This window comes from Saimiri boliviensis, chromosome 9 (genome assembly GCF_048565385.1).
Source record: "Saimiri boliviensis isolate mSaiBol1 chromosome 9, mSaiBol1.pri, whole genome shotgun sequence".
Classification (NCBI taxonomy): Eukaryota; Metazoa; Chordata; class Mammalia; order Primates; family Cebidae; genus Saimiri; species Saimiri boliviensis.
In genome coordinates, this window is record NC_133457.1 from 47,705,318 (window position 1) to 47,729,258 (window position 23,941).

General features: G+C 36.5%; 1 protein-coding gene across 3 annotated transcripts in view; it reads left to right on the forward strand.

The window, feature by feature from the left end:
* ATR (ATR checkpoint kinase) overlaps nt 1-23,941 on the forward strand; it is a 125,163-nt gene that overhangs the window by 41,782 nt on the left and 59,440 nt on the right. For 2 of the 3 annotated variants that reach the window (XR_012519232.1, XM_003942568.3), the window contains exons 18-24: nt 1,477-1,607; nt 4,170-4,313; nt 6,608-6,701; nt 7,594-7,719; nt 18,410-18,616; nt 19,784-19,897; nt 23,468-23,583. Coding sequence is in view for 2 of the 3 variants with exons in the window: in XM_003942568.3 (XP_003942617.2) it covers nt 1,477-1,607; nt 4,170-4,313; nt 6,608-6,701; nt 7,594-7,719; nt 18,410-18,616; nt 19,784-19,897; nt 23,468-23,583 (932 nt within the window). In the remaining variant the exon portion in view is untranslated. The remainder of the gene's footprint in view (nt 1-1,476; nt 1,608-4,169; nt 4,314-6,607; nt 6,702-7,593; nt 7,720-18,409; nt 18,617-19,783; nt 19,898-23,467; nt 23,584-23,941) is intronic. The other variant, XM_074405801.1, reaches the window with a different exon arrangement.

Consider the following 23,941-nt stretch of genomic DNA (forward strand, 5'->3'; position numbering starts at 1 on the left):
GGATAGAACACCCAACCCAAAGTAACCAAAAGGAACATGTGGCTGTGTAACAAAAAGCATAAGGATCATAACTTTGGGCATGACTTGATTTTGCACTCAGAAAAATTCTCAGAATCAATCTGTTGGCTCAGATTCATCTAGATTGGCTCTGTACTTACGAGCCAGTTAATGAACTCAATAGCTTCAAACTCGCATCACAGCATCTACCCCAGCACTGGAAGAAAGAGACCAGCAATCACTGAAAGCTCAAACAATAGTTGCATAATTGATTCTCCTTGGTTTAGATGATCTGGTGTGGGTCATGGCGCATGGTGTTTTTGAACAACAGAAATCTTAGGTTAATATGATGTAAAGCAACTTTATGTTTAAATGCTTGTGCCACAATGAAGTGTCATTATGACTGCTCTAAAAGTTGGCCACCATTGGAAATTTTTGGCCTGTAGACTGGAGTGGAATGTTAGATACTGGTAAAAGTTCATGTTGCTTTCCACCTCTGCAGTCAGTAAGATTTCAGTAAAAACAAACAAACAAAAAACACCTACGAATGGAAGCTTTTATTTCAGTCTGTAGTTCCCCCTTTTTATATAACCTTAAGGACCCAAGAAAGACATATGATACTATATTAAACTTTGCAAATTTCAGCAACCAATCCCTGTTCTTTTGGTGTCAGCTAGTAAATGTAATCCCCCAAACAACTATTATTCCATCTAAATGGCTTCTTTCTTATTGATAACCCAATTGCTGTCCTAAGTGAGAGAATGGCCTTGAATCTAAGAAAACTAGAGTTTGTGTTGTAAACCATAAAGAGCTTGCATGTTTTGGCGTATAAGGTCGACCAGAATTTCTTTACCTCCTCATTATAAACTGGAGCTGCTGATAACAGGTCTGGTTCTGTGTTTTTCTTGTGTTTCATTTTCTGAATATATTACTAGTTTTTTTTTTTTTTTTTTTTTTTTTTTTTACCAAATTCAGGGCATCTTGAATTTAGTATGATTAAGACAAAAATTTCTGTAACTATTGATCATTATGAAGTATTCCATTTACTTCAAAATTTTTTATGATCCTCTCAAATTCAAAGGATTTTAATTCGGTTTGTTTTATATATATATGTTTCATATATATATATATATATATATATATAAAATGGTGGTTTGGGATAGATATGAAAGAAATTAAGCAATATGCATCATACTCTTAATAAATTAGAAATTTTACTGTTCTATAAGGATACTGGGACGAAATAACAAATCACTTTCAGGGGAAAACAACAAAACAACTCAACTTGTGTTCTTCAAATTCATAATTCCTACCTAAGAAATTGGAAAAAACAAACTGGCCAACATTTATTTGCTCTTTTGTGTTATTTGAGAATAGATGACACCTTGATATTAAGTGGAAAGAACTTGTCCTTAGTGCTCATCTGCTTCTGGCAGCAAGTTTATAAGCCTTATTCTGAAGCACTACTTAACTCTATAGGCCTTGAAAAGTTTGATGTCTCTGATGAAGTTAATGGGACCCAAACATGTCAGTTCTGTGAGGGTGAAGATGATGACCACACTGAGAACTGGCCTTCGATTCAAGGATGATTTTCCTGAATTGTGTTGCAGGTAAATGACTGCCTGAGTTTTTTAATTCTTTTTTTTTTTTTTTTTTTTTTTTGCATTTTCCAGTGGCACTAACATGAATTATTATCTCTTTGAGGGAAATTGGGTTCAAATAATAAATGATTAAGGCAGAAAGCTTATTTATTTGTATTGAATAAAGATTGTATTTACTTCTTTAAAACATTTTGCTGTGGAAATCTTTTAACATACTGGGAAATAGAAGAATTTTTAATGAACCTACATACCTATTTCTCAACCGTAGCAGTTATCAATATTGCTAGTCTTTTTTTATCCACATCTACCTTTTTTATTGTTAGTTGGGGTATTTTAGAGAAGATCCTAGAATCATATCATTGTACTTGTAAATACTTTAGATCTATCTAATTGATGAGGGCATCTTAAAAAATAACATTCATTAATTATTATACTTAGGATTAATAGAAATTTCTAATGTAAAACTCAGTCCATATCCACATTTTCTCCAATTGTCTCAAAGGTATTTTCCCCAAAGATGTTGTATATATCATGTTGTGTATGTCATTTCCCAGAGATGTTTGTATGTATCATTGTTTCTTGAACTAGACCCTAAATGAGGTTTACATATGTATATTTGGTTGCCTCCCTGGCTCCTTAAGTGTCTCTTGTAAACAGCCTCATCCCTTAAATTCCCTACCCACATGTTTTACTTATTTTAGTCTGTTAAGATTTTAGGATTTGGGATTTGGCAAATAGCTAATTTAACTTTTCTATCTTTTCTTTCCTTCCTGTTTTTTTTTCTATAAATAGGTACCTAGATATAGATGCTTGATTAGATTTAGGTTCAATTTATTATCATGACATACCCCATAGGTGAGGCTTTGTGCTTCTGTTGTGGTACAGTATGAGCCACATAATAATACCTGGTTGTCCACTTTTAGTAATGGTAAGATTAGTAGATTTTATCAACCTGAATCATTTTATTATAAAATGTCTCATTAATCTTTTATCTGATTATTTTAACATTAATTAATCATCATTGCCTAAGTCCATTATTTCATTACAGTTGATAAAATAATGATTTTCTAATTTTATTATTCCTTCTGTATTTACTAGGTGGGATTCTTATTAAAACAAAATTCCTCATAAAATTTGGCTTAGCTGGACATGATTGTTCATATCTGTAGTCCCAGCTGCTTAGGAAGCTGAGGAGGAAGAATCACTTGAGCCGAGGAGTTTGAGTCTAGCCTGGGCAAGATAGCAGGACCTTGTCTTTAAAAACAAAACAACCATAGTTCATATAGGAAGAGCAGTTCATAAATGCTTACTATTTCCTTTTAGTAATCAGAGTATAGGTTTGTGTTATAGCAACCTACAGTGAAATTTTTCTTCTTTTATAGTATCATTTTGATTACATAGATTTTTATACATATGATGAATTTTTATCCATTAACATCACTACTCTTTTTTTATTGCTGCAACTGTCCCATCTTAAGCAAGTAGAAATCCTTTCAAGTTGGCATCTATGACTTTTGATACGACTTCCATTAGTCTCTTACAAATTCTCTGCTTTTTTGCATGACAAGATGACCTGGGCTCATTTTGAATATTTCCTGCCCTGAGTCAGAATCAGTGATTTTCTTCAAGGAGCTCTGGCTATGGTTCCTTTGAGCCCAGATTAATTCCCAGTATAGGCACTCATCGGGCCTAGTGTCATTACTTCTAAGTCTTAAGTGAATATAGCTACTAGAAAATTTTTGTAAAGAGAAAAAGATTGTGAGTTTATATCTATATTGCCAATACAGTAAAGATCACATAGTTTTGACTTAAGTCTTTGGCTTTACATTATATTGCTTAACAGTTATTCTTTCTTTGTTCCTAATGACTTATATTACACATTTACTTAATTTTTCTTTGTGTATACATATATATGTCTTTAAAATGACAATTTCAATGTTACTGCCAATAGTAAGAATACTGAGTGCAGTTTAAGCTTCTTGGAAGCTCTTTTTGTCAATAAAGACAAAAAGAGATGTATCCTGTTAGAGATGTACAATCAGAATATGTTCTAAAATCACGTGAAGTAATTGTTTTCTGTGTGCACCTGCTGCCAACTTAATATTTGTTTAGGTTCATTTGTTTCAGGTTTGTTTAAAAATTTTAAAGGTTGCTTTTTCCCTGTATTTTATTTAATTGAAAAATTATATAAAACATTTGCAGAGTCCCAAATTCAAATCTGTGCAATAAATTATACTCAGAAATCTAGATTCCAATTCTGACCTATACAGATATCTTTTTTTTATTACTTTTTGTATGTCCAGTCTTTGTAAAAGAATAAGCAAATGCACACACATACTTTTTTTTCTATTAATTCTGCCCCAAACACTATTTTTCACCTTACTTTTTTGACTTCATATAATTTGGACATCACTTTATTTGAATGTATAGCACTGATCTTATTCCATTTTTAAAGCTGCCTTTTAATCTGTTGTTTGTATATATCATGTGTCTTCAACTAATAACTAATTGATAGAGCTTTACAAATAATAAAACTAATGGGACTTAATTTCTATTTGTTTTTTCACATAGAGCTTGGGACTGCTTTGTTCGTTGCCTGGATCATGCTTGTCTGGGCTCCCTTCTCAGTCATGTAATAGTAGCTTTGTTACCGCTTATACACATCCAGCCTAAAGAAACTGCAGCTATCTTTCACTACCTCATAATTGAAAACAGGTATTGTAACTGAAATTAACAGTAAAATAACTTTTTAAACTGTGTTTTTATGTCTCAAGGTATTAGAATTACTGATGGTAATGTGAAACTGTCACTTTTTTAAACTTCCGGGTTCATCAATAAACAAAAGTAGTTGGCATGTAATTACATATTGAAATGATGCTATTGCAGTTGTGGCATTGCTTCTATAATAATAATTATTTCTAAAACTCACTAATTAATAGGTGAGAAGTACAAAATCATTTTTCGTCAATTATGTAAATGTGAAACCTAATTTACCTTTCTTCTCACAGTCAAAAGGCAGACAGTTGAATAGCATGAGAAAGGTTAGGAGAGATACCTACTTTCTGCAGCTTACCTTAGTTGAAACCCTTATTACTTCATTGCATTAAGCTTTGAACCAGCCTCTCTCTCTTCCTTTAAGCTTTATCACTTTTACTGATATTGTTACTAGAACTGTGTTTTTAAAATATCTCTTTATCGGTATCATTCCAGCCTACAAAGGCATTCTGAGAGTCTCCATTTCCTAATTGATAAATCATAAATTGCTTAGCTTGATATTGAAGGCTTTCTAAAAATCTGGCCACCCACTATTTCTTATTTTCTTTCTCCATAATTTTTGAAAACAGACATTAGGTTATAGCCAATGTGGACTGCTATTGGCAGAACATATATTATTCTTTCCCATTTGTATTTTTGATTCAGGCTGCTTTTCAGACTGGGATGTCTTTCTATGTATTTTTAATTTTTTTATGATTTTACTTACTGTTATATGTGATTATTCCTTTACTTGTGAAAAGTTGGGATTGAAGTACTACCTATTTACCTACTCACCCATATGCTATTGCTGGTCCCTTTTGTCAGTTGCAGTAATGATCTAATGAGGGAGAAATCATAAAAGAAGGAAAAGTTAATGTGCTTTTATTTAATTAAAATACTTTTATTTTTGATATTTTTATATTCTGTACATGATGAAACAACAAAGTCACTAATTTAGATTTTGGGACAACTTTTCAAGTACCTTTTAAACTTTTGTAAATAGTCGTATCTTTGCTGTTTATTACAGAAGTATCATTTCTCCACCTTTTTCATAATCATAAGAAAAATCCCAACCAGGCACGATGGCTTATGCCAACAATACCAACACTGTGGGAGGACAAGGCAAGAGGATTGCTTGAGCCAGGAGCCTGGGCAACATAGTGAGAACCCCATCTCTACAAGAAATACAGAAACATTTAAAAAATCATAATAAAAAGAGCCTGTAATCCCAGCTGCTGCAGGCTGACACAGGAGGCTTGCTTGAGCCCAGGAGTTTGAGGCTGCAGTGAGTTATGATCATGCCACTGCAAGATAGAAGACCTTAAGCTTGCTGAACGAAGACATTGCTTTGGCTTTGTTTATTGTTGCATCCCCAGTGACTAGCAGACATGCTTAGCATGTAGCAGCACATAGTAGTTACTTAATACATATTTATTGCATGAGTTAACAAACATTAGGATTTAGAAACATTTACATTTGGACCCAGAAAGGCGAGAGTATTTATTATATTGGAAGGAAATTAAGAATTGTAGCCCTGATAAGGATTATTTATATATTTTTTTCTATAATTCTTCATGATAATTTGTGTATTGGGGTAGTCTTTGGCTGTCTATTGCTACATTCCAAATCACTCCAAAACCTAGTATCTTAAAACAATGAGCTTTTTTATTTGCTCATAATTTTGCAATCTGAACTGTGCTCAGCTGGTCACATCTATTGATCTTACAAGTGGTCACTGGTTTGGCCACGTTCAGCTGGCAGGTAGACTAGGCTGGGCCTCTCTGTCATTCTGTTTAGTCTCAGAGCCTCTGTCTCTGTACTGTGGTCTATCCATATTGGTGGCCACTCTTCTTACATAGTGACTCAGGGCTCTCCAGAACACACAAATGGAAACTTGCAGGCATTTTTAACACCTAGGTCCCAAACTGGTACCTAGTATCTTCTGCCATAGTCTTTCTGCTAAAGCAAGTCAACACTCAGCCCAGCTTGAAGAGGAAGGGACTGTATATATGGGTTTGTATGCTGAGAAACATGGTTTATTGTAGCACTATTATAGAGTAATTTTCATAGCTTTGGTCATTTCCCACTATTAATTTAGCTGAGCATCTTAACACATAGTTAGAAAATACTTTGCAGCTCAGTCATCAACTAGCACGTTTAATTACGAATTAAAGTGGCCTTAGTTTCAACTTTTGCTTTACATTTTTTTAGTATTCCTGTTCTTGGCAAATAATTCTTTTTATTCCAACTGTTAGGGATGCTGTGCAAGATTTTCTTCATGAAATATATTTTTTACCTGATCATCCAGAATTAAAAAAGATAAAAGCAGTTCTCCAGGAATACAGAAAGGTATTTGATTTTTAATTTGTGGTTCAGGAGATCATTAATACAAAATTATTCCAAAGTTCCAATACATTGAGTAAAGATCCTTTAGGATCATATCTAGGGATAATAGAGTCCTATTATGATGGCTAATTCCTGGTGAGTAGATAATGCTACCATGAATCCATGACTTTTGGAGGGAAGTTTTAGCATTTAGATTAAAGATGTAACAGCATTAGATAGAACAGAGAGTGAAAAATACCATTTTTATGCCTTTACTACCCAGACTGAAGTGTCCTTACTTATTGTCCCAAAAAGAAGAGCTACCCATAGCTGTATGCCCTAAGAGAAGAAAGGAAAGTTGTGGGAAGATTCTAGTTCTGTTGTGCTACAAACCATGATACAGAAATTTCAGATCTGAATGATTCCTGAGATTTGAAAGGGGAATAATGTATAATTCCAGCATCTTAAGTCTAGTGAGCTCCCTAAAATTATAAAGATGTTAATGATGATTTCGTAGCACATACGGTCCTTGGGTGTCACCGTGGGTAATGAAAGGAAGTGAATTACCTATATAATCCCATGGACCTGGTTCAAAGCTGTTATGTAGCCCTGTGTAAATTAAGGGAGACTAGGCTTATGCTGTCTGTTAAGAAGCATTTATTTTAGATAAGTAAATTCTTACTTATTTGGGATAAGATTTTTCTCCAGGTATAAAAATTTTACAATGAAATCCCTTTCCCTCAGAATTACTAAAAATGACACATGCTATACGAAGGAAGTAATGGAAATTTTAATTACTTTTAAAAGTTGATTTGGAGTGTAATTTCATGGTAGCTATATAGGGAATTCAGGCTTTTGGAAATGGTTGTTAAAATAGTCAATTACTAAGGTATGTCTCTCTGTGCTTTGTGTTTAGGAGACCTCTGAGAGCACTGATCTTCAAACAACCCTTCAGCTCTCTATGAAGGCCATTCAACATGAAAATGTCGATGTTCGTATTCATGCTCTTACAAGCTTGAAAGAATCCTTGTATAAAAATCAGGTATGCTAAGATGCTGTAATTAAAAATGTATAGTGAAGAAAGGTTGAAGGTTTAAAGAAAATACGACAGAATGACATTTTTGTTTGAGATTTAGTGAAAGAAGAAACTTTTGTTTTACCTGAATTATCAGATCTGATTGGGAATTAGGAATCCATGCGATGCCCTTTGAGCTTAAATCCCAGGGATTTGCAGTTTTTTGTTGTTTTTTAAGGATCATGATTTGATGGTTATATTTTAGGTTACTGTATCTTCCTAAGCAAAGATGTATATATTTGTATAGCAGCAGTTTATGTAAGTCTTCTCACATATTTCCTATGGATATAAGTTATATGAAATATCAGCAATTTTACCATTGTACATTTTGACTGAATTAACTGTTAGTTTTAATGAAGGTAAATCTTTTAAGTTTACTTTTTCAAGGGACTAGTGAACTTTATTCTTTTCTTTGGCAACATAATGTAGATTATCCCTAAATTTGATGATAGTGAGAATGGTACTTAAAATACCAGATCACTGTATATGAAAAACTGGAAAAAATTTAACTGAATTATTAATTTTTGCATGTCTAGAACCTGTCTGGTAAGATGTGAGAGCCTAAGACCCTCATGAATTTTGGGATTACCATTCTGTAATGGAAGGGTTATATTTCCTTCCATTGATAGAAGCACTTAACTTAGGACAAAAAATATACATGATGGTAATGAGCACATGATTCTGGGGCAGTGAGTTTGTATAACCAGTGTGGCTAGCAGCCAGTGCGGAGATGATCCCAACAGAGAGGAGGAGCCTTGAATCTCCTCTAGGTTAAGTGTTATACCTTCCTGACTATAGATGTGCATTATTAATGTTACAGTCTCTATTCCTGCTCTAAACTGCAATGAAACTACCCAGTGCTAGCCCCTAGCCCCATACCTTTACTTGGTTTTTAGGTAACTCAGAGGACTTGTAGCCATCTAATTTAATACAGAGATTTATGAATCACAGAGGTTTTCTCCTCTTTACATGGAGGTTTTCTAGTTTAGGTTATTTCCAAGCAGATGGCATGGTCATGGTCTAACGTAAGGAAACTTGACCTTGATCATCACTTCCTAGATGCAAATAACTACATCTGACAATTTGAGGAGATTTCTTACAGTCTTAGGGAAAAGCCACAGCTGCCCCACTTTGCCTCCTGGATCACAAAAGATAAATCGTGTTTGGCAACTCCTTTACAAGGATTCCTTCAATGTAAAGCCCCAATGTTAATAGATTACCTAGACAGAATAAGAAGGGAAGTGTATTTGCAGGAGTCTTGAGTAGTCTGATTAAGATATAGCCATATATTATTAGGATTAATGTAGTTTATCATCTATATCTGGATAAATTTATGGCAGGCTGGTAAGAAAAAATTAAAGTCAAGGAAGATTGGAATATCCATGGAGAGGTAAGAAAAGAATTAAGATCCAGAAACAAGTGTCTTCCCAACCATACTCCAGCAGACACTGGCCCAAAACACCTGAGAAAAGAAAGAGAAGGAAATGGGTTCTTTCTCATTTGTGGCGAGAAGATAACAGTAAAGGTGAAGACAATTGAGTTAAGACTTAGAATAGTACTGTCCAAAGGACCTTTCTGTGAGGATGAAAATATTCTATATTTGTACTCTTCAGCAGTAGCCGGTAGCTACATGTGGCTCTCTTGAGCACTTGAAGTATATGCTTAAACATTATATTCTGAGGAGCAGAATTTTTAATTATATTTAATTTTGCTCAATTTAAATTTATTTATTTATTTATGTTTAGAGGTAGGGTCTCTCTAGTACAGAGGTGTGATGATAGTTCCCTGCAGCCTCAAAATCCTGGGGTTGAGCATTTCTCCCACTTCAGCCACCTGAGTAGCCAAGATTACAGCTGTATGCCACCATACTCACCTAATTTTTTAAAATTTATTTTTGCTTTTTAGAGATGGTATCTTGCTATGTTGCCCAGGCTTGTCTTGCTCTCCTGGCCTCAGGCAGTCCTCTTGCCTGGGCCTCCCAAAGTACTTTTGTTACAAGTGTGAGTCATTATACCTGGCCTAATTTAAATTTAAATGGCCGCATGTGGATAGTAGCTATTGGATTGGACAGTGCAGCTCTACAAGTTGGTTGAACCTACAGGAATACCACCAGAGCATGAAACTGGCATAAAAAAAGAGGATTAGAAGCCAGAGTCTTTGTAGTCAAAACTCTTAAAGTCCATGAGACAACAAATGCCAAAGATCCTGTTTTAGAATTAATTAATTAATTAATTAATATATATATTTTTTGAGACGAAGTTTCGCTCTTGTTACCCAGGCTGGAGTGCAATGGTGCGATCTCGGCTCACCGCAACCTCCGCCTCCTGGGTTCAGGCAATTCTCCTGCCTCAGCCTCCAGAGTAGCTGCGATTACAGGCACGCGCCACCATGCCCAGCTAATTTTTTGTATTTTTAGTAGAGACGGGGTTTCACCATGTTGACCAGGATGGTCTCGATCTCTTGACCTCGTGATCCACCCGCCTTGGCCTCCCAAAGTGCTGGGATTACAGGCTTGAGCCACCACGCCCGGCCTTATTTATTTATTTTTAATTATTTAAGTTCTGGGATACATGTGCAGAATGTGCAGGTTTATTACATAAGTATGCATGTGCTGTGGTGGTTTGTTGTATCCATCACCCTGTCATCTACATTAGGTATTTCTCCTAATGCTGTCTCTCCCCTAGTCCGCCACCCCTGCTAGCCCTCCTCTAGCCCTCCTTCCTCTGACAGGCCCCGATTTGTGATGTTCCCCTCTCTGTGTCCATGTGTTCTCATCGTTCAACACCCACTTATGAGTGAGAACATGTGGTGTTTGGTTTTTTGTTCTTGTGTCAGTTTGCTGAAAATGATGGTTTCCAGCTTCATCCATGTCCCTGCAAAGGACATAAATTGATCCTTTTTTATGGCTGCATAGTATTCCATGGTTTATATGTGCCACGTTTTCTTTATCCAGTCTATCACTGATGGGCATTTGGGTTGGTTCCCAGTCTTTGCTATTGTGAACAGTGCTGCAGTGAACATAGTATATGTGTCTTTATAATGGAATGGTTTACAATCCTTTGGGTATATACCCAGTAATGGGATTGCTGGGTCAAATGGTATTTCTAATTCCAGATCCGTAAGGATTTGCCACACTGTCTTCCATAATGGTTAAAGTAATTTACACTCCCACCAACGGTGTAAAAGCATTCCTATTTTGCTACATCCTCTCCAGTATCTGTTGTCTGCTGATTTTTAATGATTACTATTCTAACTGGCATGAGATGGTATCTCAATGTGATTTTGATTTGCATTTCTCTAATGACCAGTGATGATGAGCTTTTTTTTCATATGTTTGTTGGCTGCATAAATGTCTTCTTTTGAGAAGTGTCTGTTCATATCCTTTGCCCACTTTTTGATGAGGTTGTTTTTCTCTTGTAAATTTGTTGAAGTTCTTTGTAGATTCTGGATAGTAGCCCTTTATCAGATGGGTGGATTGCAAAATTTTTTTGCCATTTTATTGGTGGCCAATTCACTCTAATGATATTTTCTTTTGCTGTGCAGAAGCTCTTTAGTTTTATTAGGTCCCATTTGTCAATTTTGGCTTTTGTTGCTATTGCTTTTGGTGTTTTAGTCATGAAGTCCTTGCCCATGCTTTGTCCTGAATGGTATTGCCTAGGTTTTCTTCTAGGGTTTTTATGGTGTTAGGTCTTATGTTTAAATCTTTAATCCATCTGGAGTTAATTTTTGTATGAGATATAAGAAAGGGATCCAGTTTCAGCTTTCTGCATATGGCTAGCCAGTTTTCCCAACACCATTTATTAAATAGGGAATTCTTTCCCCATTGCTTGTTTCTTTCAGGTTTGACAAAGATCAGATGGTTGTAGATGTGTGGTGGTACTTCTGAGGCCTCTGTTCTGTTCCACAGTACTGGTACCGTGCTGTTTTGATAGCCTTGTAGTATAGTTTGAAGTCAGGTAGCATGATGCCGCCAGCTTTTTTTTTTTTTCGCTTGGGATTATCTTACCTATGCTTTTTGGTTCCATGTGAAATTTAAGGTGTTTTTTTTTTTTTTTTTTTTTTTTTTTTTTCAATTCTGTGAAGAAAGTCAATGGTAGCTTCATAGGGATAGCATTGAATCTAAATTACTTAAGGCATTATGGCCATTTTCACAATATTGAGTATTCTTAACTATAAGCATGGAATGTTTTTCCATCTGTTTGTGTCCTCTTATTTCCTTGAGCAGTGGCTTACAGTTCTCCTTGAAGAGGTCCTTCACATCCCTTGTTAGTTGTATTCATAGGTATTTTATTCTCTTTGTAGCAATTGTGAATGGGAATTCACTCATGATTTGGCTGTTTGTTATTGGTATATAGGAATGCTTGTGATTTCTGCACGTTGATTTTATCTCCTCAGACTTTGCTGAAGTTGCTTATCAGCTTTAGGAGATTTTGGGCTAAGACGATGGGATCTTCTAAATATACAATCATGTCGTCTGCAAATAGAGACAATTTGACTTCCTCTTTTCCTATTTGAATACCTTTGTTTCTTTTTCTTGCCTGATTGCCCTGGCCAGAACTTCCAATACTGTGTTGAATAGGAGTGGTGAGAGAGGGCATCCTTCTCTTGTGCCGGTTTTCAAAGGGAAACCTTCCAGTTCTTTCCTGTTCAGTGTGATATTGGCTGTGGGTTTGTCATGAATAGTTCTTATTATTTGAGATAACGTTCCATCAGTACCTAGTTTATTGAGAGTTTTTAGCATGGAGGGCTGGTGAATTTTGTCGAAGGCCTTCTCTGCATCTATTGAGATAATAATGTGATTTTTGTCTTTGGTTCTATATAGGTAATGGATTATGTTTATTGATTTGCCTATGTTGAACCAGCCTTATATCCCAGGGATGAAGCCAACTTGATGGTGATGGATAACCTTTTTGATGTGTGCTGTTACAATCTGTTTGCTGCCAGTATTTTATTGAGGATTTTTGCATCGATGTTCATCATGGATATTGGCCTGAAATTTTCTTTTTCAGTTGTGGCTCTGCCAGGTTTTAGTATCAGGATGATGTTGGTCTCATAAAATGAGTTCAGGAGGATTTCCTCTTTTTATATTGTTTGAAATAGTTTCAGAAGGAATGGTACCAGCTCCTCTTTGTATCTCTGGTAGAATTCGGCCATGAATCTGACTGGTCCTGGACTTTTTTTGGTTGGTAGGCTATTAATTGCTGCCCCAATTTCAGACCTGTTACTGGTCTGTTCAGGGATTCAACTTCTAGTTTAGTCTTGGGAGGGTGTAAGTGTCCAGGAATTTGTCCGTTTCTTCTAGATTTTCTGGTTTATTTCCATAGATGTGTTTATAGTATTCTCTGATGGTAGTTTATATTTCTGTGGCTTCAGTGGTGATATCCCTTTATCATTTTTTATTGCATCTATTTGATTCTTCTCTCTTTTCTTCTTTATTAGTCTGGCTATCAGTCTATCTATTTTGTTGATCTTTTCAAAAAACCAGCTCCTGGAGTCATTGATTTTTTTTTTTTTTTTTTTTTTTTTGAGATGGAGTTTCGCTCTTGTTACCTAGGCTGGAGTGCAATGGCGTGATCTCGGCTCACCGCAACCTCCGCCTCCTGGGTTCAGGCAATTCTCCTGCCTCAGCCTCCCGAGTAGCTGGGATTACAGGCACGCGCCACCATGCCCAGCTAATTTTTTGTATTTTTAGTAGAGACAGGGTTTCACCATGTTGACCAGGATGGTCTCGATCTCTTGACTCGTGATCCACCCGCCTCGGCCTCCCAAAGTGCTGGGATTACAAGCTTGAGCCACCACGCCCGGCTGTCACTGATTTTTTGAAGGGTTTTTGTGTGTGTGTGTCTTTTTTCCCTTCAGTATTCTGTTCTTATCTTAGTTATTTCTTGTCTTCTGCTAGCTTTTGAATTTGTTTGATCTTGCTCTGCTAGTTCTTTTAATCGTGACATTAGGGTGTCAATTTTATATCTTTCCTCGTTTCTCTTGTGGGCATTTAATGCCATAAATTTTCCTCTACACACTGCTTTACATGTGTCCCAGAGATTCTGGTATGTTGTGTCTTCATTCCCATTGGTTTCAGAGAGCATCTTTATTTCTACCTTCATGTCATTATTTATCCAGTAGTCATTCAGGAGCAGGTTGTTCAGTCTCCATGTAATTGTGTGGTTTTGAGTGAGTCTCTTAATCCTGAGTTCTAATTTGTTTGCATTGTGGTCTGAAAGACTGTTATGATTTCCATTCTCTTGCATTTGCTGAGGAGCATTTTACTTCAAATTATGTGGTCAGTTTTAGAATAAGTGTGATGTGGTGCTGAGAAGAATGTATGTTTTGTGGATTCGGCGTGGAGGGTTCCGTAGATGTCTATTAGGTCCACTTGGTCCAGATCCGAGTTCAAATCCTGGATATTCTTGTTAATTTTCTGTCTCATTCATCTAATATTGACAGTGAAGTGTTAAAGTCTCCCACTATTACTGTGTGGGAGACTAAGTCTCTTTGTAGATCTTCAACAACTTGCTTTATAGGCCAGGCATGGTGGCTCACGCCTGTAATCCCAGCACTTTGGGAGGCCAAGGCAGGTGGATCATGAAGTCAAGAGATTGAGACCATCCTGGCCAATATGGTGAAACCTCGTCTCTACTAAAAAAAATACAAAAATTAGCTGGGCGTGGTGGCACACATCTGTAGTACCAGCTACTCGGGAGGCTGAGGCAGGAGAATTCCTTGAACCTGGGAGGCAGAGATTGCAACGAGCTAAGATCGCGTCGCTGCATTCCAGCCTGGTGACAAAGCAAGACTCTGTCTCAAAAAAAAAAAAAAAAAAGAAAGAACTTGCTTTATGTATCTGGGTGCTCCTGTCTTGGGTGCATACATATTTAGTATAGTTAGCCCTTCTTGTTGTGTTGTTCCTTTACCATTAGGTAATGTCCTTTGTCTCTTGATCTTTGTTGGTTTAAAGTCTGTTTTATCAGAGACGAGGATTGCGAACCTTGCTTTATTTTGCTCTCCATTTGCTTGGTAAATCTTCTTCCATTCCTTTATTTTGAGCCTATGTGTGTCTTTGCACGCGAGTTGGGTCTCCTGAATACAGCACACGTTGGGGTCTTGACTCTTTATCGAGTTTGCCAGTCTGTGTCTTTTAATTGGGGCATTTAGCCCATTTACATTTAAGGTTAATATATTATGTGTGAATCTGATCTTGCCGTTTTGATGCTAACTGGTTGTTTAGCCCATTAGTTGATGCAGCTTCTTCAAAGTGTCGATGGTCTTTACAATTTGGTATGTTTTTGCAGTGTCTGGTACTAGTTGTTCCTTTCCATGTTTAGTGCTTTCTTCAGTCTGCTGAAGCTGTACCCACAACTGCCTTTTTTCCCAGGGCTCTGTCCCAGGAAGGTGGGGGCTTTACTTATAAGTCCCTGACTGGCTACTGCCTTTTTTCAGAGATGCCCTGCCCAGCAAGGAGGGAGTCTAGTGATATATTCTGCCTGCAGAGGCCTTGCTGAGCTTCAGTGTACTCTGCCTAGTCACTGTGTAAACTTCCTGATGACTTTGTTTACTCAGGTGAGGTTAAAACTGCCTACTGGAGCCTCAGCAATGGCAGACGCCCCACCCCCCACCAAGCTAGAATGTCCCAAGTCAAGCTCAGACTGCTGTGCCTGGGAAGTTCGAGGCAGCAGTGAGCCAAGATTATGCCACTGCATTCCAGCCAGGGCAACAGAGCGAGACTGTGTCTCAAAAAAAAACAAGCAAAAACAAAAAACCCACATTACCCCATGACCAGCTGCATTTTATTCCAGTACTGCAAAGATAGTTAATACTTAGCAATTCATGAATATAATTCACTATATTCATAGATATAAAGAGAAAATCATGCTATTTCTATAGATGCCAAATAGACGTTGACAAATTTTATCCCCTACTTCAAATGAAAACACTCAAGAAAATAGAAATTGATGGCTATTAACTTAATATATAATACATATGTCCATATATATGCATTTTTATCTATGTGTATACATACATACATAATGGGAAGCATATACACATATACATATACACATACTTAATGGGAAACGACACATTCCCACTGAAAGTAAGGTTTCCTATTTGCACTATTTAACATTCAGTTGGTGATATTGGCTAAGGAATTTAGGCAAAAGAAAGCAATCAGAGACATAAGAATTGGAAAAGATGTAAATATTTACAGATGATAATGCTAATCAGAGACTTAAGATTTGGAAAAGATGTAAAACTATCTTTGTTTTTTATGCTAACATACTTTGGAAATTACAGAGAATCACTGATAAAACATGAATTCAGTAAAGTAGGGGATATGAAATTAACGTAAAAATTAATAATTTTCTTTTTTTTGTTTTGTTTTTTTGTTTGTTTGTTTGTTTTTTTTGAGACGGAGTTTCGCTCTTGTTACCCAGGCTGGAGTGCAATGGCGCGATCTCGGCTCACCGCAGCCTCCGCCTCCTGGGCTCAGGCAATTCTCCTGTCTCGGCCTCCTCAGTAGCTGGGATTACAGGCACGCGCCACCATGCCCAGCTAATTTTTTGTATTTTTAGTAGAGACGGGGTTTCACCATGTTGACCAGGATGGTCTCGATCTCTCAACCTTGTGATCCGCCCGCCTCGGCCTCCCAAAGTGCTGGGATTACAGGCTTGAGCCACCGCGCCCGGCTCCAAAATTAATAATTTTCATATAAGAAGCAGTAACCAGGTAGAAAAATTTTTGGACCACCCCATATACGATAGCAACAGGAAAACAATATAGTTGAGAATAATCAAGAAATGCATAAACCAACAAGAGGAAGATTTTAAAACACTTCTGAAAGACACAGAAGGGTAATAGGTAATAGATTTAACTAAATGGAAACTATCACTGTTTTAGTCTGTTTGCTTTGCTATAAAGGAATTATAATAAATTCCCCTGAGGCTGGGTAACTTACTAAAAAGAAGAGGTTTGTTTGGCTTACGGTTCTGCAACCTACAGGGTGCATGGTGCCAGCTTCTGCTTCTGGTGAGGGTTTCAGCAAGCGTGAGCTTTTACTCATAGCAGAAGGGTAAGGGGAGTTGGCATATCTCATGATGAGAGAGGGAGCAGCAAAGTGATGGGAGGAGTGCCACACTCTTAAATAACAATTACTCACCTGAATTAATGGAGCCCAGCTTACACCTGAACTAATAAACTCATTTATTACCACAGGGATGGCACCAAGCCATTCATGAGGGATCCACCCATGTGAACCAAACACCTGCCACCAGGTCTCACCTCCAACACTAGGGATCACATTTCAATAAGTGATTTGGAGGGGACAGATATCTAAACTATATTAATCCTTTATTATTGGGTAGGTTGATTCAATTTTATAACGATTTCAGTTCTCCTTAGGTTACTTAATGTAATGCAATCCCGATGAAAGTGCTGTCAAAGTTTTTTTTTTTTTTTTTAACTGTAGGAGGTTTATAATAATGTTTATATGGAAAAATAAACATGTAAAAATAGTGAACTCCTCCTCTGAAAAAAAAGATTATGAGAGTATAGTAGCCCAACCAAACATTAATATACTTTGTAGCCACTACAATGATAACAAAGAGATAACTGGTATATGAATAACCAGACTAGTGGGAAAGAATAGAAGGTCTAGAAATAGACCCAAGTAAATATGAACATTTAATATATGATAATAAGTGACACTTCTTATCTGAATTTTACTTTTAACTGATTACCAGGGTGTGTGTGTGTGTGTGTGTGTGTGTGTGTGTGTGTGTCTTTACAGCTGAATTAACCTGTAATGTATTTAAGCAATCAGCTATTGAAGATTCTGGATAAGTGTCTTTTCATTTTTCTTTTGAAATGTATAACTCTGATTTGTATTACTCATTACATTTCTCACATGGAGTTTGACATCCTTCTATATGCTTTACTTTTACTAGAAAGAAAATAATATAAATGAAGTAGTTCTAAAGTGATCACACAAGTAGGATATCTAAATCTTCACTGGCTTTAGCATAGTTTCTTCTTACTTAGCATTTTATTTATTCCAGCATCCTGAAGAGATAGCTGAAAAAAGACTATTAGAATTAACATATTTATCATTAGGCTGCCTTTCTTCCTATCTCTTTTTTTCCATCCTCACAGAACCCTTTTCTATATCCTTTTTTCCTTTACTAGTTTTTATACACTTTTCAAACTTCTTGTTTTAACAGTTCTTCCTACTTCACTATCTACTGAAATATTTGTCCACTGTCCTTACCCGTTCTTTTATCTCCTTCATTGCTTCTTTGCTATATAAATATGTTTGTTATTGTACATATCATATGATATTTTAGTTATTTGTTTTCCTTTTAGACTGTGAACTTGTTAAGACTTGTTTTACTGATTTTTTTTTTTTGTATACTGATATAATACATAGTAATGCTTGTTTAATGGATTAATGATTAAAGACTTTCAAACATTTAATGATTCAAATTTTACGGGACTTATTGTGAACTATATTATGTGAACTTATCAAAAACTAGCTGAAAAGATTGCAGATACAAAAATTTAATTTTGTCAATATGTTAGATATTAAATATTTTTAAGCTTCCTAGTAAAGGAAAACATACTAGTTTATAGAAACTATCTTTAAATTTTCTTTCTACTTTTATTTTAGGAAAAACTGATTAAGTATGCAACAGACAGTGAAACAGTAGAACCTATTATCTCACAGCTGGTGACAGTGCTTTTAAAAGGTTGCCAAGATGCAAACTCTCAAGCTCGGTTGCTCTGTGGGGAATGTTTAGGGGAATTGGGGGCGATAGATCCAGGTCGATTAGATTTTTCAACAACCGAAACTCAAGGAAAAGATTTTATATTTGTGGTAAGTGGTGGAAATTTGGTATGACAAAAGAGCTATCTGTCCTATTGAGGTTTATATACTCCATTTACAAAGAACTATTCAGATTTTCCTTAGTGACAACTTGACCTAGAACCAGACAATTAGTTAAAGTTGGAGTTTATTTCTTAATACTATTGCAGAAACCTTTAGACAAAAGCCATAAAGTTTGAATCCCCCCTAGGGTGTTGTATTCTTGTAAATAAAGCTTCCTAACATAATAATGACAATACTTAAAGCCTAATCAATTCTTTAAATATTACTTTTTAAACACGATTGCTATTGTTTCCATGGAAAACTAGTATCCAGGATATTACAAAAGTGTGTGTATAAAAATGTTTTGTAGTCAAATGAATTTGGGAAATCCATATAGAACAAAATTAAAGGTGACTTTTTAAAAAGTGACTTTTAATGTATCTGTGTGCATTGTGAATCTCTAAGAATTAAATTCCAACAGCATACAATATATGAGTATATTAAAATTATTTCTTAGTGTTTCTCAAGTGACTCTTGGGCTCTACAGAATGCAGTTTAGTGGTTGCTATGCATACGTTTTGCTTTTGTGTATGTGTGTGTATGTGAGACAGAGTCTCCCTCTGTCACCCAGGCTGGAGTGCACTGGTGTGATCTCAGCCCACTGCAACCTCTGCCTCTTGGATTCAAGTGATTCTCCTGCCTTAGCCTCCTGATTAGCTGGGATTACAGGCACGTGCCACCATGTCTGGATAATTTTTGTATTTTTAGTTGAGACAGGGTTTCACCATATTGGCCAGTCTGGTCTCGAACTCCTGACCTCATGATCTGCCCGCCTTGGCCTCCCAAAGTGCTGGGATTATAAGTGTGAGCCACCATGCCTGGCCTACATTTTGCTTTTTTAACGGTTAAAACGCAAATTGTCAGAGCTATGGAAAAGTTGAACAATTTTTTGTACACTTTAGAAATAGCTTAAAAATCTTTACCTTTTGGCTTCTTAGCTACAGATTATATTTTAGTCTTGATACCAAACTTAGTTTGACCTCACTGTCTTTTCCTTTGCCTAAGTTAAATTCAGTTAGGCAGTTAAGTTAAATTCACCATGAAAGAAACAATACACCTTAAGAAAATTTATACCAGTTATCCTGGAATTTTCTTTTTCTTATTTTTCTAATTGAGACTGGAGTAGAAGATTTAAGCTTTGCCTATGGATTATTGATGGAGCTAACAAGAGCTTACCTTGCATATGCTGATAATAGCCGAGCTCAAGATTCAGCTGCTTATGCCATTCAGGTAAGAATGGATATAGTCATTACTGACTTTAAATTGTTTAATTCAAATAAGAAAGTTGTAAATTCTATACTTGTGAAACTCCTCCTGTTTGTTTGAATTCTCACTTTTATCAAAGTTATACAAGTTCATGATAAACATTTTAGCATACAGAAGCATACCTTGTAACAGATTATTATAGGTATAGATGCTTTAAAATTTTTGTATGTATATACAAATATATACTACTCCCTTAGCTTTGTGACCTAAGTGAGTTGCTTGAATCGTAGGCGTTGAAATGAATGTCCTAAGGAGGTTCACAGCTCTAAAACTTTAAAATTCTGTTTATTTTTCTATGTACAAGCATAACTCAGAGATAGTATGGGTTCAGTTCTAGACCACCACAATAAAGCAAGTATCTCTATAAAGCTAGTTACGTGAATTATTCAGTTTCCCAGTGCATGTTAACATTATGTTTACGCTATACTATATAGTCTGTTGGGTGTGCAATAGCATATCTAAAAACCAATGGACATACTTTTATTTAAAAATCTTTTGTTTCTAAAAAATGCTAACCTTCCTCAGAGCCTTCAGCAAGTCTTAATAGTTTTGCTGGTGGAGGATTCTGCTTCAATGTGCGTGGCTGCTGATTAATTAGGGGGTGGTTGCTGAAGGTTGGGATGGCTGTGGCAATTTCTTTAAAAAGTCAGGCAACATCGAAGTTTGCTACATCATTTGCCTTTCATGAAAGGTTTCTCTGTAGCATGTGATGCTGTTTGATACCATTTTCCCCACAGTAGAACTTCTTTCAGAATTTGAATGAGTCCTCTCAAACCTTGGCACTGCTTAATCAATTAAGTTTATGTAATGTTCTTGTTGTCACTTGAATAGTGTTCACAGCATCTTGAGTGGAACTACAATAGATTCCATCTCCAGAAACCACTTTCTTTGGTTATGTAAAGTGACTCCTCATCCATTCAGGTTTTATCATGAGAAGGCTGTAATTCAGTCCTATCTTCAGGCTCCACTTCTGACACTAGTTTTCTTGCTGTTTTCATCACATCTATAGTGACTTCCTCCACTGAAGGTATGAACCTCTCAAAGTTATCCAGGAGGGGTTAGAATTAACTTCTTTTAAACTCCTGTTAATGTTGATAGATATTTTGACTTCCCATGAATCATGAATGTTCTTAATGACATCTAGAATAGTGAATCCTTTTCAAAAGGTTTTCAGTTTACCGTGCCCAGATCTATCAGAGGAATTATTATCAGTGGTCACTATAACCTTATAAAATGTATTTCTTAAGTAATAAAACTTGAAAGTCAAAATTACTCCTTGAGGCTGGGCACGGTGGCTCATGCCTGTAATCCCAGCATTTTGGGAGGCCAAGGTGAGTGGATCACGAGATCAGGAGTTCAAGACCAGCCTGGCCAACACAGCAAAACCCCATCTCTACTAAAAATACAGAAATTAGCCAGATGTAGTGGTGGGCGCCTGTAATCCCAGCTACTTGGGAGGCTTAGGTAGGAAATTTGCTTGAACCTGGGAGGCGGAGGTTGCAGTGAGCCAAGATTGCACCACTGCACTCTCCAGTCTGGGCGACAGAGCTAGACTCTGTCTAAAAAAAAAAAAAAAAAAATTACTCCTCTATCCATGGGCTGCAAAATGGATGTTGTGTTAGCAGGCACAAAAACAACATTAATATCCTTATACAGCTCCATCAGCACTCCCAGGTGACAGGTACATTGTCAATAAGAAGTAATATTTGGAAAGGAATCTTATTATGACTGATAGGTCTCAACAGTGAACTTAAAATATTCAGTAAACCATGCTGTAAACAGATGTGTTGTCATTCAGGCTTTGTCACTGCATTTATACAACACAGGCAGAGTAGATTTCATATAATTTTTTGTTTCTTTTTTTTTTTACTTTTATTGTTCTAATTTTCTTTTTTTTTTTTTTTTGAGACGGAGTTTCGCTCTTGTTACCCAGGCTGGAGTGCAATGGCGCGATCTCGGCTCACCGCAACCTCCGCCTCCTGGGTTCAGGCAATTCTCCTGCCTCAGCCTCCTGAGTAGCTGGGATTATAGGCACGCACCACCATGCCCAGCTAATTTTTTGTATTTTTAGTAGAGACGGGGTTTCACCATGTTGACCAGGTTGGTCTTGATCTCTCGACCTCGTGATCCACCCGCCTCGGCCTCCCAAAGTGCTGGGATTACAGGCTTGAGCCACCGCGCCCGGCTATTGTTCTAATTTTCAATTTTTATGGTTATGTAGTAGATGTGTATATTTAGATTTAGCCTAATTCCTAATAGCGTTAGCATGTATGGAATTGTCAATAAGCATTGGCTTCAATTTAAAGTCACCAGTTGTGTTAGCCCCTAACAAGAGTTATTTACCTATCCTTTGGAACTTTGAAGCCAGGCATTGACCTCTCCTGTGTAGCTGTGAAAGTACTAGATTGTATTTTCTTCTAACAGAATAGAACAATTTTAGCTGGATTTTCTGGACAACTCACTGTAGCTTCTCTATCAATAGTTGCTTCTTCACCTTGCACTTTCATTTTATAGAGACAGTTTCTTTTCCTTAAATCTCATGAACCAACCTCTGTTTGCTTCAGACTTTTTGTTTTTTAAGAAGTGCCTCTTGGGTTGTATCACTTAAGAGTTTTTTTTTTTTTTACTTCTCCTCTCTCAGATTTCATAGAATTGAAGAGAATGAGGGCTTTTCTCTGGATTAGGCTTTGGCTTAAGGGAATGTTGTGGCCAGTTTCATCTTCTATCCAGACCACTAAAACTTTCTCTATATCAATAGTAAGACTATTGAAGTATTAATTGGAGTAGCACTTTTAATTTCCTTCAAGAACATTTTATTTGCTTTTATACTTGGCTGTTTGGTGCAAGACACCTAGGTTTTGGTCTGTCTAGGTTTTTGATATGCCTTCTTGACTGATCTTAGTCATTTCTAGCTTTTGATTTAAAGTGAGAGACGTGTGATTCTTCCTTTCATATAAATACTTAGAGGCCACTATAGGGTTATTAACTGGCTTAATTTCAATATTGTTGTGTCTTTGGTGATATGAAATCCTAAGGAGAGGTAGAGGGACAGAACAGCTGGTCAGTGGACTGGTCAGAACACACACCACATTTATTGATTAGGTTCACTGACTTATATGGGCACAGGTTGTAGAGTCCCAAAGCAATTACTTTAGTAATATCAAAGATCACTGATCATAGATCACTATAACAGATAGAGTAATAATGAAAAAGTTAGAAATATTTTGAGAATTACCAAAATGTGACACAGAGACATGAAGTAAGCATATGTTGTTGGAAGAATGGCACCGATAGATTTACTCCATGCATAATGGCCACAAACCTTCTATTTCTAAAAGAACAAACAGACAAAAAACAAAACAGAACAAAACAAAACAAAAAAAACAGTATCTGTGAAGCATAAATAAAAGAAAATGCAATAAAATGAGTTATGGCTGTATTTTTATAACTAAAATATGTAGAACATTGACAGATATAAAGGGTTATCTGCTTTACTTTACATCTGACTCACAAATATAAAATATATATTTGTAGGAGTTGCTTTCTATTTATGACTGTAGAGAGATGGAGACCAATGGCCCAGGTCACCAATTGTGGAGGAGATTTCCTGAGCATGTTCGGGAAATACTAGAACCTCATCTAAATACCAGGTATGTAGGCTTGTTTAATGTATTTTCTTTCTTTCTTTTTTTTTTTTTTTTTTTTTTTTGAGATGGAGTTTTGCTCTTGTTGCCCAGGCTAGAGTGCAATGGCGCAATCTCGGCTTAACACAACCTCTGCCTCCCAGGTCCAAGTGATTCTCCTGTCTCAGCCTCCTGAGTAGCTGGGAGTGCAGACATGTGCCACCATGCCCAGCTAATTTTGTATTTTTAGTAGAAACAGGTTTTCTCCATGTTGGTCAGGCTGTTCTCAAACTCCTGACCTCAGGTGATCCACCTACCTTGGCCTCCCAAAGTGCTGGGATTACAGTGCTAGGATTACTGTACCCAGCGGCTTATTTAATGTATT